A 15418-nucleotide genomic window follows, 5' to 3' on the forward strand; every position below is an offset into this window, starting at 1 on the left:
AGCACCTGCGTTTTGCCCCTCCGCCCGGCCCGGCCCAGCCCACCCAAGTGCAGTATCGATCGATCACTGACACTTACAAAACACTAAACGCATAACTGCAGCGTTCGCAGAGTCAGGCCTGATCCCTGCGATCGCTAACGTTTTTTGGTATCGTTTTGGTGAACTGGCAAGCGCCAGCGGCCTAGTACACCCCGGTCGTAGTCAAACCAGCACTGCAGTAACACGTGGTGACGTGGCGAGTCCCATAAGTGCAGTTGAAGCTGGTGAGGTGGCAAGCACAAGTAGTGTCCCGCTGCCACCAAAAAGACAAACACAGGCCCATCGTGCCCATAGTGCCCTTCCTGCTGCATTCGCCAATCCTAATTGGGAACCCACCGCTTCTGCAGCGCCCGTACTTCCCCCATTCACATCCCCAACCAAATGCAGTCGGCTGCATGAGAGGCATTTTTATGTCCTCCCGAGTACCCCTACCCAACGAACCCCCAAAAAAGATGTTGTGTCTGCAGTAAGAGCGCGGATATAGGCGTGACACCCGCTATTATTGTCCCTCCTGTCCTGACAATCCTGGTCTTGCATTGGTGAATGTTTTGAACGCTACCATTCACTAGTTGAGTATTAGCGTAGGGTACAGCATTGCACAGACTAGGCACACTTTCACAGGGTCTCCCAAGATGCCATCGCATTTTGAGAGACCCGAACCTGGAACCGGTTACCGTTATAAAAGTTAGTTACAAAAAAAAGTGTAAAAAAAAAAAAAAATATGAAATAAAAAAAAATAGTTGTTGTTTTATTGTTCTCTCTCTCTCTATTCTCTCTCTCTATTGTTCTGCTCTTTTTTACTGTATTCTATTCTGCAATGTTTTATTGTTATTGTTATTGTTATTATGTTTTATCATGTTTGTTTTTCAGGTGTGTAATTATTTACACTTTACTGTGCTTTATTGTTAACCATTGTTAACCATTTTTTTGTCTTCAGGTACGCCATTCACGACTTTGAGTGGTTATACCAGAATGATGCCTGCAGGTTTAGGTATCATCTTGGTATCATTCTTTTCAGCCAGCGGTCGGCTTTCATGTAAAAGCAATCCTAGCGGCTAATTAGCCTCTAGACTGCTTTTACAAGCCGTGGGAGGGAATGCCCCCCCCCCCACCGTCTTCCGTGTTTTTCTCTGGCTCTCCTGTCTCAACAGGGAACCTGAGAATGCAGCCGGTGATTCAGCCAGCTGACCATAGAGCTGATCAGAGACCAGAGTGGCTCCAAACATCTCTATGGCCTAAGAAACCGGAAGCTACGAGTATTTCATGACTTAGATTTCGCCGGATGTAAATAGCGCCATTGGGAAATTGGGGAAGCATTTTATCACACCGATCTTGGTGTGGTCAGATGCTTTGAGGGCAGAGGAGAGATCTAGGGTCTAATAGACCACAATTTTTTCAAAAAAGAGTACCTGTCACTACCTATTGCTATCATAGGGGATATTTACATTCCCCGAGATAACAATAAAAATGATTAAAAAAAAAAATATGAAAGGAACAGTTTAAAAGTAAGATTAAAAAAGCAAAAAAATAATAAAGAAAAAAAAAAAAAAAAAAAAAACACCCCTGTCGCCCCCTGCTCTCGCGCTAAGGCGAACGCAAGCGGCGGTCTGTCGTCAAACATAAACAGCAATTGCACCATGCATGTGAGGTATCACCGCGAAGGCCAGATCGAGTGCAGTAATTTTTCCAGTAGACCTCCTCTGTAAATCTAAAGTGGTAACCTGTAAAGGCTTTTGAAGGCTTTTAAACATGTATTTATTTTGTTGCCACTGCACGTTTGTGCGCAATTTTAAAGCATGTCATGTTTGGTATCCATGTACTCGGCCTAAGATCATCTTTTTTATTTCATCAAACATTTGGGCAATATAGCGTGTTTTAGTGCATTAAAATTTTCCCCAAAAAATGCGTTTGAAAAATCGCTGCGCAATTACTGTGTGAAAAAAAAAAAATGAAACACCCACCATTTTAATCTGTAGGGCATTTGCTTTAAAAAAATATATAATGTTTGGGGGTTCAAAGTAATTTTTTTGCAAAAAAAAAAAACTTTTTCATGTAAACAATAAGTGTCAGAAAGGGCTTTGTCTTCAAGTGGTTAGAAGAGTGGGTGATGTGTGACATAAGCTTCTAAATGTTGTGCATAAAATTTGGAAAGTAGACACCCCAAGCTATTTGCTGAGAGGCATGTCGAGTCCATGGAATATTTTATATTGCGACACAAGTTGCGGGAAAGAGACAAATTTTTTTTTTTTTTTTTTGCACAAAGTTGTCACTAAATGATATATTGCTCAAACATGCCATGGAAATATGTGAAATTACACCCCAAAATACATTCTGCTGCTTCTCCTGAGTACGGGGATACCACATGTGTGAGACTTTTTGGGAGCCTAGCCGCGTACGGGACCCCGAAAACCAAGCACCGCCTTCAGGCTTTCTAAGGGCGTGAATTTTTGATTTCACTCTTCACTGCCTATCACAGTTTCGGAGGCCATGGAATGCCCAGGTGGCACAAAACCCCCCCAAATGACCCCATTTTGGAAAGTAGACACCCCAAGCTATTTGCTGAGAGGTATAGTGAGTATTTTGCAGACCTCACTTTTTGTCACAAAGTTTTGAAAATTGAAAAAAGAAAAAAAAAAATGTTTTTTCTTGTCTTTCTTCATTTTCAAAAACAAATGAGAGCTGCAAAATACTCACCATGCCTTTCAGCAAATAGCTTGGGGTGTCTACTTTCCAAAATGGGGTCATTTGGGGGGGTTTTGTGCCACCTGGGCATTCCATGGCCTCCGAAACTGTGATAGGCAGTAAAGAGTGAAATCAAAAATTTTCACCCTTAGAAATCCTGAAGGCAGTGATTGGTTTTCGGGGTCCAGTACACGGCTAGGCTCCCAAAAAGTCCCACACATGTGGTATCCCCATACTCAGGAGACGCAGCTAAATGTATTTTGGGGTGCAATTCCACATATGCCCATGGCCTGTGTGAGCAATATATCATTTAGTGACAACTTTATGAAAAAAAAAAAAAAAAAAAAAAAAAAGTGTCACTTTCCCGCAACTTGTGTCAAAATATAAAATATTCCATGGACTTAATATGCCTCTCAGCAAATAGCTTGGGGTGTCTACTTTCCAAAATGGGGTCATTTTGGGGGGTTTTGTGCCACCTGGGCATTCCATGGCCTCCGAAACTGTGATAGGCAGTGAAGAGTGAAAGCAAAAATTTACACCCTTAGAAATCCTGAAGGCGGTGATTGGTTTTCGGGGCCCCGTACGCGGCTAGGCTCCCAAAAAGTCCCACACATGTGGTATCCCCATACTCAGGAGAAGCAGCTAAATGTATTTTGGGGTGCAATTCCACATAGGCCCATGGCCTGTGTGAGCAATATATCATTTAGTGACGACTTTTTGTAAATATTTTTTTTTTTTTTTTTTTTTGTCATTTTTCAATCACTTGGGACAAAAAAAATAAATATTCAATGGGTTCAACATGCCTCTCAGCAATTTCCTTGGGGTGTCTACTTTCCAAAATGGGGTCATTTGGGGGGGTTTTGTACTGCCCTGCCATTTTAGCACCTCAAGAAATGACATAGGCAGTCATAAACTAAAAGCTGTGTAAATTCCAGAAAATGTACCCTAGTTTGTAGACGCTATAACTTTTGCGCAAACCAATAAATATACGCTTATTGACATTTTTTTTACCAAAGACATGTGGCCGAATACATTTTGGCCTAAATGTATGACTAAAATTGAGTTTATTGGATTTTTTTTATAACAAAAAGTAGAAAATATCATTTTTTTTCTAAATTTTCGGTCTTTTTCCGTTTATAGCGCAAAAAATAAAAACCGCAGAGGTGATCAAATACCATCAAAAGAAAGCTCTATTTGTGGGAAGAAAAGGACGCAAATTTCGTTTGGGTACAGCATTGCATGACCGCGCAATTAGCAGTTAAAGCGACGCAGTGCCAAATTGGAAAAAGACCTCTGGTCCTTAGGCAGCATAATGGTCCGGGGCTCAAGTGGTTAATAATAGGGATGGTACCCACAGCAGACATTTTATGTATAATAGGAATGACCCGGGAATCCACGAACTTAGATCCTTCCACCCATTTTGGCCCGAATGAAGAGTGGGACGTGAATGCATTTATTAGTAATTCATGACGCCCTCCCATAATTGTCATTTTGTTAGGAGATTTGTTATTTATGTATATTTGTCAATTTGTGTTGAGTGATGTGTCAGTTGCTTTTCTTATTCTCTAAGTGCAATTCTCGTTGGGTTCATATGTTTAATAGGAACCCTTCCTTTGGTCTCATTTGGCAATATGGTAGTGCAATTAGCAATTACCTGCATTGTGCTAGAAACCCTACCAAACCTTCACCTTTTTAAAGTCAGATAAGTTCATATATAATTTCATATATAAGTTCAGATCTATGTACTATTAAACATTGCTGTATTATTATTGCTTATCTGCTCCCCTACTGTAAAAGCCTTATAATCTTTATGCAGATAAACATTCAACATAACGTTAATCATTATGAACATTTAAGATGTTTCCCTTAGGAACCAGATTCAAACTGTCTTTTTTTAGTTGGTACAAAATTAAAGCAAGCTTCAGGCTATGCATACTCATTTGTTTCTTCCAGGTTTTTAATCACAAGTCCTAATGCAATAAAAAATATTTAACATTTGCAAATTATATGACAGTTGTTGCTGTCATACTAGGCACTTACTCAGAGTTGGACTGTGACTGTTGCATGACACAGAAACTTGAGTCCTCTGATGTATGCTGCAGTTTTGGGGAGGAAGGGACAGATGAATCTGTAAGTTCCTCAATATCAGAGTGGGAAGATGGAGGTTTGTTGGATTTTTTCTTGCCAAAGGCTTGTTTGAAAGAACTTCTCAACTACAAAAGAGAAGGTGAACAATTAAAACTTTTAGAGAAGTAAAAACAAAATCATTGACTTTTGTATTATGATATTTACATGATAAAATGTAAACTCTGTGTCTTTACCTGTATCATGTCCTGTATTTGTACAGCAGTAAACAGAGGTTTTAGTAATATTGATATCAGCCCCTGCTCCAGAGAAGCTTACAATCTAATTTTCCTAACCACCATTAGCAAGTTTGTCCCGCAGTTAATTAACCTAGCAGTATATATTTTTTAAATTTTTTAATAATAGGATTGCCAAATGAAACATTTTAAGCAAACAAGTAACATTAGAGATTATTAAAATATTTCACCTGAACTGAAATTTAAACAAGATTAAACACATTCTCCGATAGCTGAAGGGTTGGGAGTATATCTCATCTACCACGTAAACTGATTCCTTCCCATTCTCTATTAGGTGAAAAGGTAAAGGGGTCAGGTGGACCAAGTACTTCTGAGAGTGAAGAACCCGGTAAGGTATTGTGGGAAAAATCATAGACAAAGGTGCATGCCTTTGGCAACATAAATAAGTAGTTAAAACAGACCCTTAATACTAGGCACTAAAAAATTATAAATAAACCCTGAGCTAAACCAATTTCTGCATATGAGTAGGCCAAATTAGACATAGCATGTTGGTTTAAAGAGTGACTTTTCAACTTGATTAATAAATTAATAAAAAAAAAAGAAAAAAAGAATCATGAAAACAGCCCCATCTCTAGATCAATAAATATATTTAAATTATTACATTGCATAATTAAACACAATTATATAGACCCCCTGTTCCACCAAATACCTTGATTATGAGGACTTTAAAACACAACTAATTGTTGATGAATAGATTATATGGTTACACCTTTAATCTCACTCATAATTTCCAGTAACATTGTCAGTTGTTTAAATAACTTGCTTCGTCAACAAAGGGTAAGGGAAACCCCTTTACCACTTAACTTTGAAGGAGAGGTAGTTAAAAGAAAAAGAAAAAAAATAAACATAATGGTTCACACAGATAGATTACTAGTAGAGCATTTTTTTTTCAAAACACTTGCCAATAAGTTACTCAGACACCAAATAATGTCATGTGTGGGAGTCAGGGACAGCATTCAAACTTGGTTTGTGCTTTAGAAGTCAGAATTTTTAAGTATTCTTTGGTGGTACACTGAGCCCCTGTTCATATCGGGTGGCAACTACACCGTCCGAATCGGTGCGAAGCCAACTTTGTGGCACCGCACCTATTTTCAAAAGTAGTTCCTACACTACTTTTGCTGACTTTGAGGGCAGTTTCCATAGACATCTGTGCATGAACCCGCACCAATGTCTTTCAAATCACCCCTGAACGCGCAATGAATGCGGGTTTGAAATCGATTGAATTCAGTTGAACAATTTCAAACACGCCTCCAATGTATAGGATGAAATTGAGAAAGCTGATCTGGTGCAGCTGTGCATGGTAGCCAATCAGCCTCTAACTTCAGCTTGTTAAATAAAGCTTTGACAAAAAAAAACACAAAAAAAACTGGAAGCTGATTGGTTTCTATGCAGAGCTGCACCAGATTTTACACTCTCTAGTTTTAGTAAAACAACCCCACCATGTCTGATTCATTTTCTGAATAAGGACAGAAAATGACTACTGATAACTAAAGGAATTTGTTCAACATATGAGGAGACAGGAGGGACTGAGCAAACTGAACCTTTTTATTTATAGCAAGTTCCCATCTTCAGATAAATGCATGCACCAAAATATGACAGATGAAAGATTATCAAGTGATATAACTCAACAATGGTCCTCAGCTAATGGTTTCAGGATTCATTTATGCTACACATAGGTATGCAGTTTTATTTACTTGGTTGATGCATTCCTCATTTTTTTACTGCTTTTATCCTTTAATCGAAATACAAATAACATTTTATACTGGCACATTCTATTCATTAGCAACATAAAAGACCTTTAAACATTTTGTGTTTACTATTCTTCCTGTAAGAGATAAAAAATGCAGACAGTAGCTTAACAGAAATAACAGTTTAATAAAGGCAGGGAGATCTAAAACATAAAGCCATGCATAAGAGATTCCTGGCAAATGGAGAATCACAGTGTGAAACTGAAGAAGTGTAAATACCCAAAGAGATAGTTGTCTTCCCCTAAATCTACCAAAAACAAATTGAAATGCCATATAGGGAGAAATATGACCAAATGATAAAATATGGAAGTCATTGTATAAGGAACACATACATAATACACAGATTATTGTACTGTGTTACTATTACTATTATTTAATTTGTACATTGCTTTAGTATATTAACATTGTCGCTTTCTAAAACATGGAATGACTTACTATTCTTACAGTACACTAAAATAAAACGTAATTTTGGTTACTTTAATTCATAGTCTAATTCACAAATAGTTGCCACTGATAGTGACACACGTTCTCCTAATAAATGCATTCTCTACTCAGTGTAAGCTCAATATGTGTTTCCTTCTGCAGTATGTTAATACACATACTGTATAATATGATACCATATCATTATTCAGACAACCATATTCTAGAGCACACATAAAAGTAGACTGAAAGCATCTACCTGCTTACACCTGTGTTTGACCCATGAAATAATTGCTTAGATATTATTCTGAATGAATGTGCTTAGGTTTTTATATTAGATTACCTCCCCCCTCCCAAGTTCGCTTCACTCTGCTTACAGAAGACTTCAGTTCCATTAACAGAACAAGGCAAAAGGGTTGTAAATATTTTAGGAAGAGCAATCAGTTAGATGATTTTTAGCAACATTTAAGAGCAAAATTGTACCTAATCACAGAACTGTTATTGACCCACAATGGAAATTTTGTTTCTATTGACCCTGGAATATTAGGGAACACACTAGGCTATTTCTTTCAAGGAGGCTTATGATGAAGTTTGCGGATGGAACATTTCATGTCAATCTCTGCCCTCTGACCAGTACTTGCCATGTGTGTGTAGTGCATCTGTGTGCTAAAAGTAAGATTTTAAATTACATGCAATGCACGATTATTATTGCCATTAGAGAAATATACAGGAAAGACAGGTACTGAAGCATTGCCAAAGCTAGGGCAACCATGCCAGGCAGGTTGGTTAAAGAACAGCATGCCAAGGCAGTGAAGATTTTATATTCACCTCACTTTTACTGAAGTTCACCTTGTGATAAGTAGAAATAGAATGGGATAACATGACGTTAGTACCTGATAACAGTGTCTATAAGATCTAGATTTTCATACTTTATACATGCAGCATAACTCTTCTGTGACTAAATAATGCAAAAAGGTGTTCTAGCTACAAGGTAGGTATGTCAGAACAAATCTGAAAATATTCTAAAGATGAGCATTTGAAATTAAAACAATAAGCTGATAAATCTCAGTTTCACAAGTGCAGCTTGAATATATATTGTAGGTTCTTAGGATAGAAGTCCTTAGAAGCAGTAGTGATCACAGGCAAAAGCAATTTTAAATATATGCTTACAAACCAGAAAATACTTGTACCCCAAGATTAAAACATACAGTATGTACAAAGCATTAGTATTGAAACAAGTTATGAAGATGTACTAGAGCAATTATTTGAATTTCCTTTAACTACCTAACCACTAATACTGGTATGAAAAGCTAAACAGCAGTAGTAGGTAAAGCAGACTTTGTAGTAAAATGCAGTCTACTTATAATGTCTGGGCCCCACTAACCCTGTACAAATTGCCTGCAAGCTCCTGGAGAATACAGTGCAGACCAAATTTTACAACATTTGGCCTCCTCTGCATTACACAGAGAAATGGCAACAGAAGAAGGGAGTGAGGTATATACAGTATATAACCTATTTTTTTCCTTACAGGCAAATTTTATAAATGCTATCTGCAGGCAATATGTACAGGGTAAAGGGCCCTGACATTTTAAATGGATCTCGTATTGTACTGCGAGGTCTACTTTTAGTGTAAAAAGTACTAGGGGAGATTTCTTAAAAAGATGCAACTGTGCATAGTAACCAATCAGCTTTTAGGTTTTATTGGCTAAGCTTAAAGTGGAAGTAAACTCCCATCTTTGAATTTTACCTATAATAAAGCTTACCTATAGGTAGTGTAAATATCTCCTAAACATGCACCAATTAGTAGATATTTACTGTATATGCTGCCAGTGAGATCACTAGCTCATGCGCTCTTAAGGAACGGCCAACCAGGCCATTGCTCCAGAGCCATGTGCCGTAAACGGCTGTTCCCACGTGCATGCGCGGGAGTGACATCATCAGGACTCCGGCGAGTCACAGAGACAGTCTGCGAACCCGGAAGCGAGATGGGTGAAGATGGAAGTGCATCTCGGCTCAGTATGTGCTAGCGATGCATAGTAGCACATTAACATATTGTCTTGCAGGGTAAAAAAAAAACGTCCAGCAGTTTACAACCGCTTCAACTGAACAAGCTAAAGTTAGAAGCTGATTGGTTCCTATGCACAGTTGCACCAGATTTTGTGTGCACCAGGTTTTGTAGATCTCCCCCATCTGTATATATAGAGGATGCTCTTCTTTTGAGATAAGTATACAGTTAAAAGGTAAAACCTATTCAATATTGAATATTAGGACTTGACAAGTGTAAATGTCGAAAAGGGACAGAGTGTTCCTGTCCAGAGCTACTTTCATCTAGGCTAGCTAGAGGGTACTATCCAACCAACTACTTATTATTATTATTATTAGCTTTTTTAGAAGATAAACTTGCCCCTGGAGTACCAACCTATATGGAATGTGAATATGTAGGAAAGATTATTCCTAATCCCACCTACCCCATATCCCAGATTTATGTAAACTAAGTGTACTTTGACACTTGGCATATTTGCAATTTTTACCGTATAGCATTATTTATCCAAGGACTAATTTACTTTTTACACATGGTCAACTCGCAGCATGCACAAATAGATGGCAGACAGAAAGACTATCTGCCAAGAAAGGACCATACGGCTGAGCCATCGAGGGTTTTTGTAGACCGAAAAGTGATTTTTTTGGTCTACAAAAAGTGCGGGTAGGTCAGCCATATGATCCTTTCTTGGCAGATTGTCTTTCTATCTGCCATCTCTTTGTGCATGCTGCGTGTTGACCATACAGCCCCACTTTTTATATTATTGGTGAGTGATCATGAGGGTTCACTAGTAACCCAATCTATATTAAGTCCCATGTTTTTTTTTTGGCTAATTTGCCTAACTTAAGCAACTTAAACTGTATGTACACAAAAAAAAAAAAAAAAATGTTGTTGAAAGATACTAAAACTATTTTTTAAAAATCCAAGACAGCACAAACAACCAAAGAATTAACTATACTATAACATGAACTCCCTAACTGCCCTATATGCTGCAATGTAAATACTTACCCAATTTTTCTTCTTCTTTTTTTTAGAATCAGCGTCATTAACACTACCAATGCTAGAATGACTTGCAGCACTGTTGATGCTGGAAACGCTTTCAGAGGAATGTTGTCTTTTGATCTTTATATCTGCAAAGAAATATATGCAGCATTCAATAAATGTCTTCGTTATATACATAACATCATCTCGAATCACAGAGGGAAAGTTGTAAAAAGAAGTAAGCTAGAAAGAGAAATTGACATGATTGTGATGTCTTTACTCTTTCCTGATCAAAGGTAACCAGAGCCAGATGTCCAGGTCGGCACTGTTTTAAAACAAAAACCTGATCTGGTTTTTAATTTAGGCACAGAGTGTAATATATATCTATATCTATATACATCCATATACAGTATATATATATATATATATATATATATATATATATATATATATATATGATTAAAGATTTATGAAAGGTGCTTCCCCGCCTACATGTAGTCAATATTATTAGTTCTTGATCATTAGTGGAACTGGAGCTATTGGTGACAGCTTGGTCTGAAAGATAGCAACCACACTCAATGCCAGCTGCAACCAGTCAAATGGAAACATAGCATTCCCTCAGTACAGGACATCATGCAGGGTATGTTTATCTACAGATTTCAGCCAGCAGGGGGCTAAGGCCCTGCGGGAATCAAAATGAGATGTTATTCTGGCCCACCCACTGCATTATGATAGGTTGAAAAAGTATTCCCTTTGCCATGCTAAGACCAAACGGTATTTAATTTTGGCACATGTTGGTATTAATGCTAATCTTTTCACACCACCTTGGTTGAGAAAATATTAGAAACTAGATACATTTATCTAGAAGATTTAAAACACGGTTGGTTCAACCCAATGATGCTCATCCAAAGCTAGAATATCAGTTTAGCCTTTAAATAAAAAGGATCAGAGATCTGCTACTTAGTCCCATGTCATATTTTTCATTTCCTTGCTCATTCTGCTATTCAGACAGGATGTCAGAAGATTTCCTCTCTGATCTGAGTAAGAATATCCATGTAGATGTAAAGGTAATAAATTAAAGTAGTGTTAGATGTCAGTTCTTTTTATAAAGAGATGTAAATCCAAATGCACTGACATATAGATAGGTAAGAGAACTGTTCACACAAACTGCAAAAACAAAAATGTATAATCAGAGTTAATTCCGTATAAGGTAAAAAGGACAAAGCATTGAGAATTATAGAAAATCGACTTCTTTGACTTAGGGTTCACCTCCAACAATTTAAAAAAACAACACTGTCACAAACCCTGATACCTAATACATATCCTCATCAACACAGGTCATAAGTGGTTGCAATACCATATTCACTATATTACCAAAAGTACCGGGACACCTGCCTTTACAGGCACATGAACTTTAATGGCATCCCAGTCTTAGTCTGTAGGGTTCAATATTGAGCTGGCCCACCCTTTGCAGCTATAACAGCTTCAACTCTTCTGGGAAGGTTTTCCACAAGGTTTACGAGTGTGTCTATGGGAATGTTTGGCCATTCTTCCCGATGCACATTTGTGTATGAGAAGGCATGTCTCGCAGTCTCTGCTCTAATTCATTCCAATGGTGTTCTAACGGGTTGAGATCAGGATCTGTGCAGGCCAGTCAAGTTCCTCCAATCCAAACTTGCTCATCAATGTCTTTATGGACCTTGCTTTGTGCACTGGTCCAAATCATTTGGTGGAGAGGGGATTATGGTATGGGGTTGTTTTTTATGGGTTGGGCTTGACCCCTGAGTTCCAATGAAGGGAACTCTTAAGGCATCAGTATAGCAAGACATTTTGGACAATTTCATGCTCCCAACTTTGTGGGAACAGTTTGGGGATGGCCCCTTCCTGTTCCAACATGACTGCTCACCAGTGCACAAACAAGGTCCATAAAGACATGGATGAGTAAGTTTGGGGTGGAGGAACTTAATTGACCTGCACAGTGTCCTGACCTAAACTCAACAGAAAACCTTTGGGATGAATTAGAGTGAGAGACTGCGAGCCATGCCTTCTCATCCACTCAGTACCTGGCCTCACAAATGTGCTTCGGGAAGAATGGCCAAACATTCCCATAGACACACTCGTAAACCTTGTGGACAGCCTTCCCAGAAGAGTTGAAGCTGTTATAGCTGCAAAGGGTGGGCCAACTCAATATTGAACCCTATGGACTAAGACGCCATTAAAGTTCATGTGCGTGTAAAGGCAGGTGTCCCAATACTTTTGGTAATATAGTGTATGTAAAGGTGTAATAACAGTATTTTGATATTCATTTCGAAGAAAAGTATACTTTTGCTACTGTATTATATTGAGTTGTTCCAGTGTAACAGGGATACAAGTCACCGTTCCCACAGCTTTCATACAAATTTATTAAGTGCTGCTTTCTTGTCAACCAGTCAGAAATTAAATAATTCATCTGCCATCTGTAGTTCTGATTGGTAGCAACTGTGTACAGAACAGTAGAAAGTAGCTTTATGCCCCGGGAGGCGCACATCAAGTCAAAACATGCTGTATGAAGGTGAGTGACAGTCTCAGCCTGGACCCCTGCCAGGCTACACCCCCACACCCTTGCACCATTCTAGTGTTAGTAGTCAGTGCTACCCTATTATATAAATTAATCATCATTACATAAATACATATTACAATAGCTTGTCCTCTTTGGATTGATATCTGCTACATTAAAAATGGACTTTGCTTAGAAATATTTCATGGTTAAAACAGATACCTTTATGATTGTGATCAGAACCATTCAATGCTCCTTGGATTGCAGCCTGCGCTGCAGCATTCTGAGTCTTCAGCATCTCTATTGTTTCTCGAAGCTCAATGAGCTCTGACTCCTAAAACACGAGAATTATTGAAAACATTTTTAATCAATCTTAGTAGATAAAGCTTTAAAACAAAACAGGTATATATTATCACTAAACAATGGCTTGTATGTGACCTCCTCTTTCCTGACAGTACTGTGACACCAGCCAAAATAAGAGCGCAGCATTGTAAAATTTCTGCAATTATATATAGGCTTGTAAAAGTGGTCTGAAAGCAGGAAGGACATCCAATCATTCTTGAGTGCATAATTACTGGTATATGTGATAGCATGATAAGGCTTCAAGTTGGTATGCTGTTTAGTCATTCTATGAAATTATTTGCAGTAGCCAGTAGACAGAACTGTATGTAACAATATGAATATTCAATGCAATATGCTAAGAAACAGAGTTTATGTTGCATGGTAGTTGTTTTGCCATATTATTGGTATATATACAGTATCTCACAAAAGTGAGTACACCCCTCACATTATTGTAAATATTTTCATGTGACAACACTGAAGAAATGACACGTTGCTACAATGTAAAGTCAAAAATAACTCAAACCACAGCCATTAATGTCTAAACCGCTGGAAATAAAAGTAAGTACACCCTAAGTGAAAATGCCCAAAGTGTCAATATTTTGTGTGGCCACCATTATTTTCCAGCACTGCCTTAACCCTCTTGGGCATGGAGCTCACCAGAGCTTCACAGGTTGCCACTGGAGTCCTCTTCCACTCCTCCATTATGACATCACAGAGCTGGTGGATGTTAGAGACCTTGCGCTCCTCCACCTTCCATTTGAGGATGCCCCACAGATGCTCAATAGGGTTTAGGTCTGGAGATATGCTTGGCCAGTCCATCACCTTTACCCTCAGCTTCTTTAGCAAGGCAGTGGGCGTCTTGGAGGTGTGTTTGGTGTCTTTATCATGTTGGAATACTGCCCTACGGCCCAGTCTCCAAAGGGAGGGCATCATGCTCTGCTTCAATTTATCACAGTACATGTTGGCATTCATGGTTCCCTCAATAAACTGTAGCTCCCCAGACCATGACACTCCCACCACCATGCTTGACTGTAGGCAAGACACACTTGTCTTTGTACTCCTCACCTGGTTACCGCCACACATGCTTGACACCATCTGAACCAAATACGTTTATCTTGGTCTCAGACCACAGGACATGGTTACAGTAATCCATGTCCTTAGTCTGCTTGTCTTCAGCAAACTGTTTGCGGGCTTTCTTGTGCATCATCTTTAGAAGAGACTTCCTTCTGGGATGACAGCCATGCCAGTGACCGGCATATGGTCTGAACACTGACAGGCTGAACCCCCACCCCTTCAACCTCTGCAGCAATGCTGGCAGCACTCCCACGTCTATTTCCCAAAGACAACCTCTGGATTTTACACTGAGCACATGCACTCAACTTCTTTGGTTGACCATGGCGAGGCCTGTTCTGAGTGGAACCTGTCCTGTTAAACTGCCGTATGGTCTAGGCCAGTGTGCTACAGCTCAGTTTCAGGGTCTTGGCAATCTTCTTATCACCTAGGCCATCCTTATGTAGAGCAACAATTCTTTTTTTCAGATCCTCAGAGAGTTCTTTGCCATGAGGTGCCATGTTGAATTTCCAGTGACCAATATTTGAGAGTGAGAGCAATAACACCAAATTTAACACACCTGCTCCCTATTCACACCTGAGACCTTGTAACACTAACAAGTCACACGACACTGGAGGGAAAATTGCTAATTGGGCCCCATTTGGACATTTTCACTTAGGTGTGCACTCACTTTTGTTGCCAGCGGTTTAGACATTAATGGCTGTGTGTTGAGTTGTTTTGAGGGGACAGAACATTTAGGCCCCTTTCACACGTGCGGACCGCATGTCCGTATTTCATCCATCCGTTTTCGGATGAAATACGGACATACATGCATCCCTATGGGATAGCGGGTGTCAGCGATTCTGCAGACGAAAGAAAATCCTATTTTTCTATTCGTCTGCAGAACGGATCGGATGAACACGGACAGACGGTCCGTGTTCATCCGATCCCCCATAGGGGAGAGCGGAGATCTGACAGGGTCAACGGAGCGATCCCCGCTGAGCAAGCGGATGTTCACGGGTCAGATCAACACGGATCCGCACGTGTGAAAGGGGCCTTACACTGTTATACAAGCTGTACACTCACTACTTTACATTATAGCAAAGTGTCATTTCTTCAGTTTTGTTACATGAAAAGATATAATAAAATATTTACAAACATGTGAGGGATGTACTCACTTTGTGAGATATTATATATA

General features: G+C 39.1%; 1 protein-coding gene across 1 annotated transcript in view; it reads right to left on the reverse strand.

The window, feature by feature from the left end:
- Positions 1-15418, reverse strand: part of NAV3 (neuron navigator 3) — a gene marked incomplete in the record, with an annotated part of 918952 nt that overhangs the window by 83316 nt on the left and 820218 nt on the right. Inside the window, 4 exon segments of the mRNA XM_073620003.1 lie at positions 4762-4934; positions 8099-8119; positions 10320-10441; positions 13051-13162. Coding sequence (XP_073476104.1) covers positions 4762-4934; positions 8099-8119; positions 10320-10441; positions 13051-13162 — 428 coding nt within the window.

Source organism: Aquarana catesbeiana, linkage group LG03 (assembly GCF_042186555.1).
Source record: "Aquarana catesbeiana isolate 2022-GZ linkage group LG03, ASM4218655v1, whole genome shotgun sequence".
Lineage (NCBI taxonomy): Eukaryota > Metazoa > Chordata > Amphibia > Anura > Ranidae > Aquarana > Aquarana catesbeiana.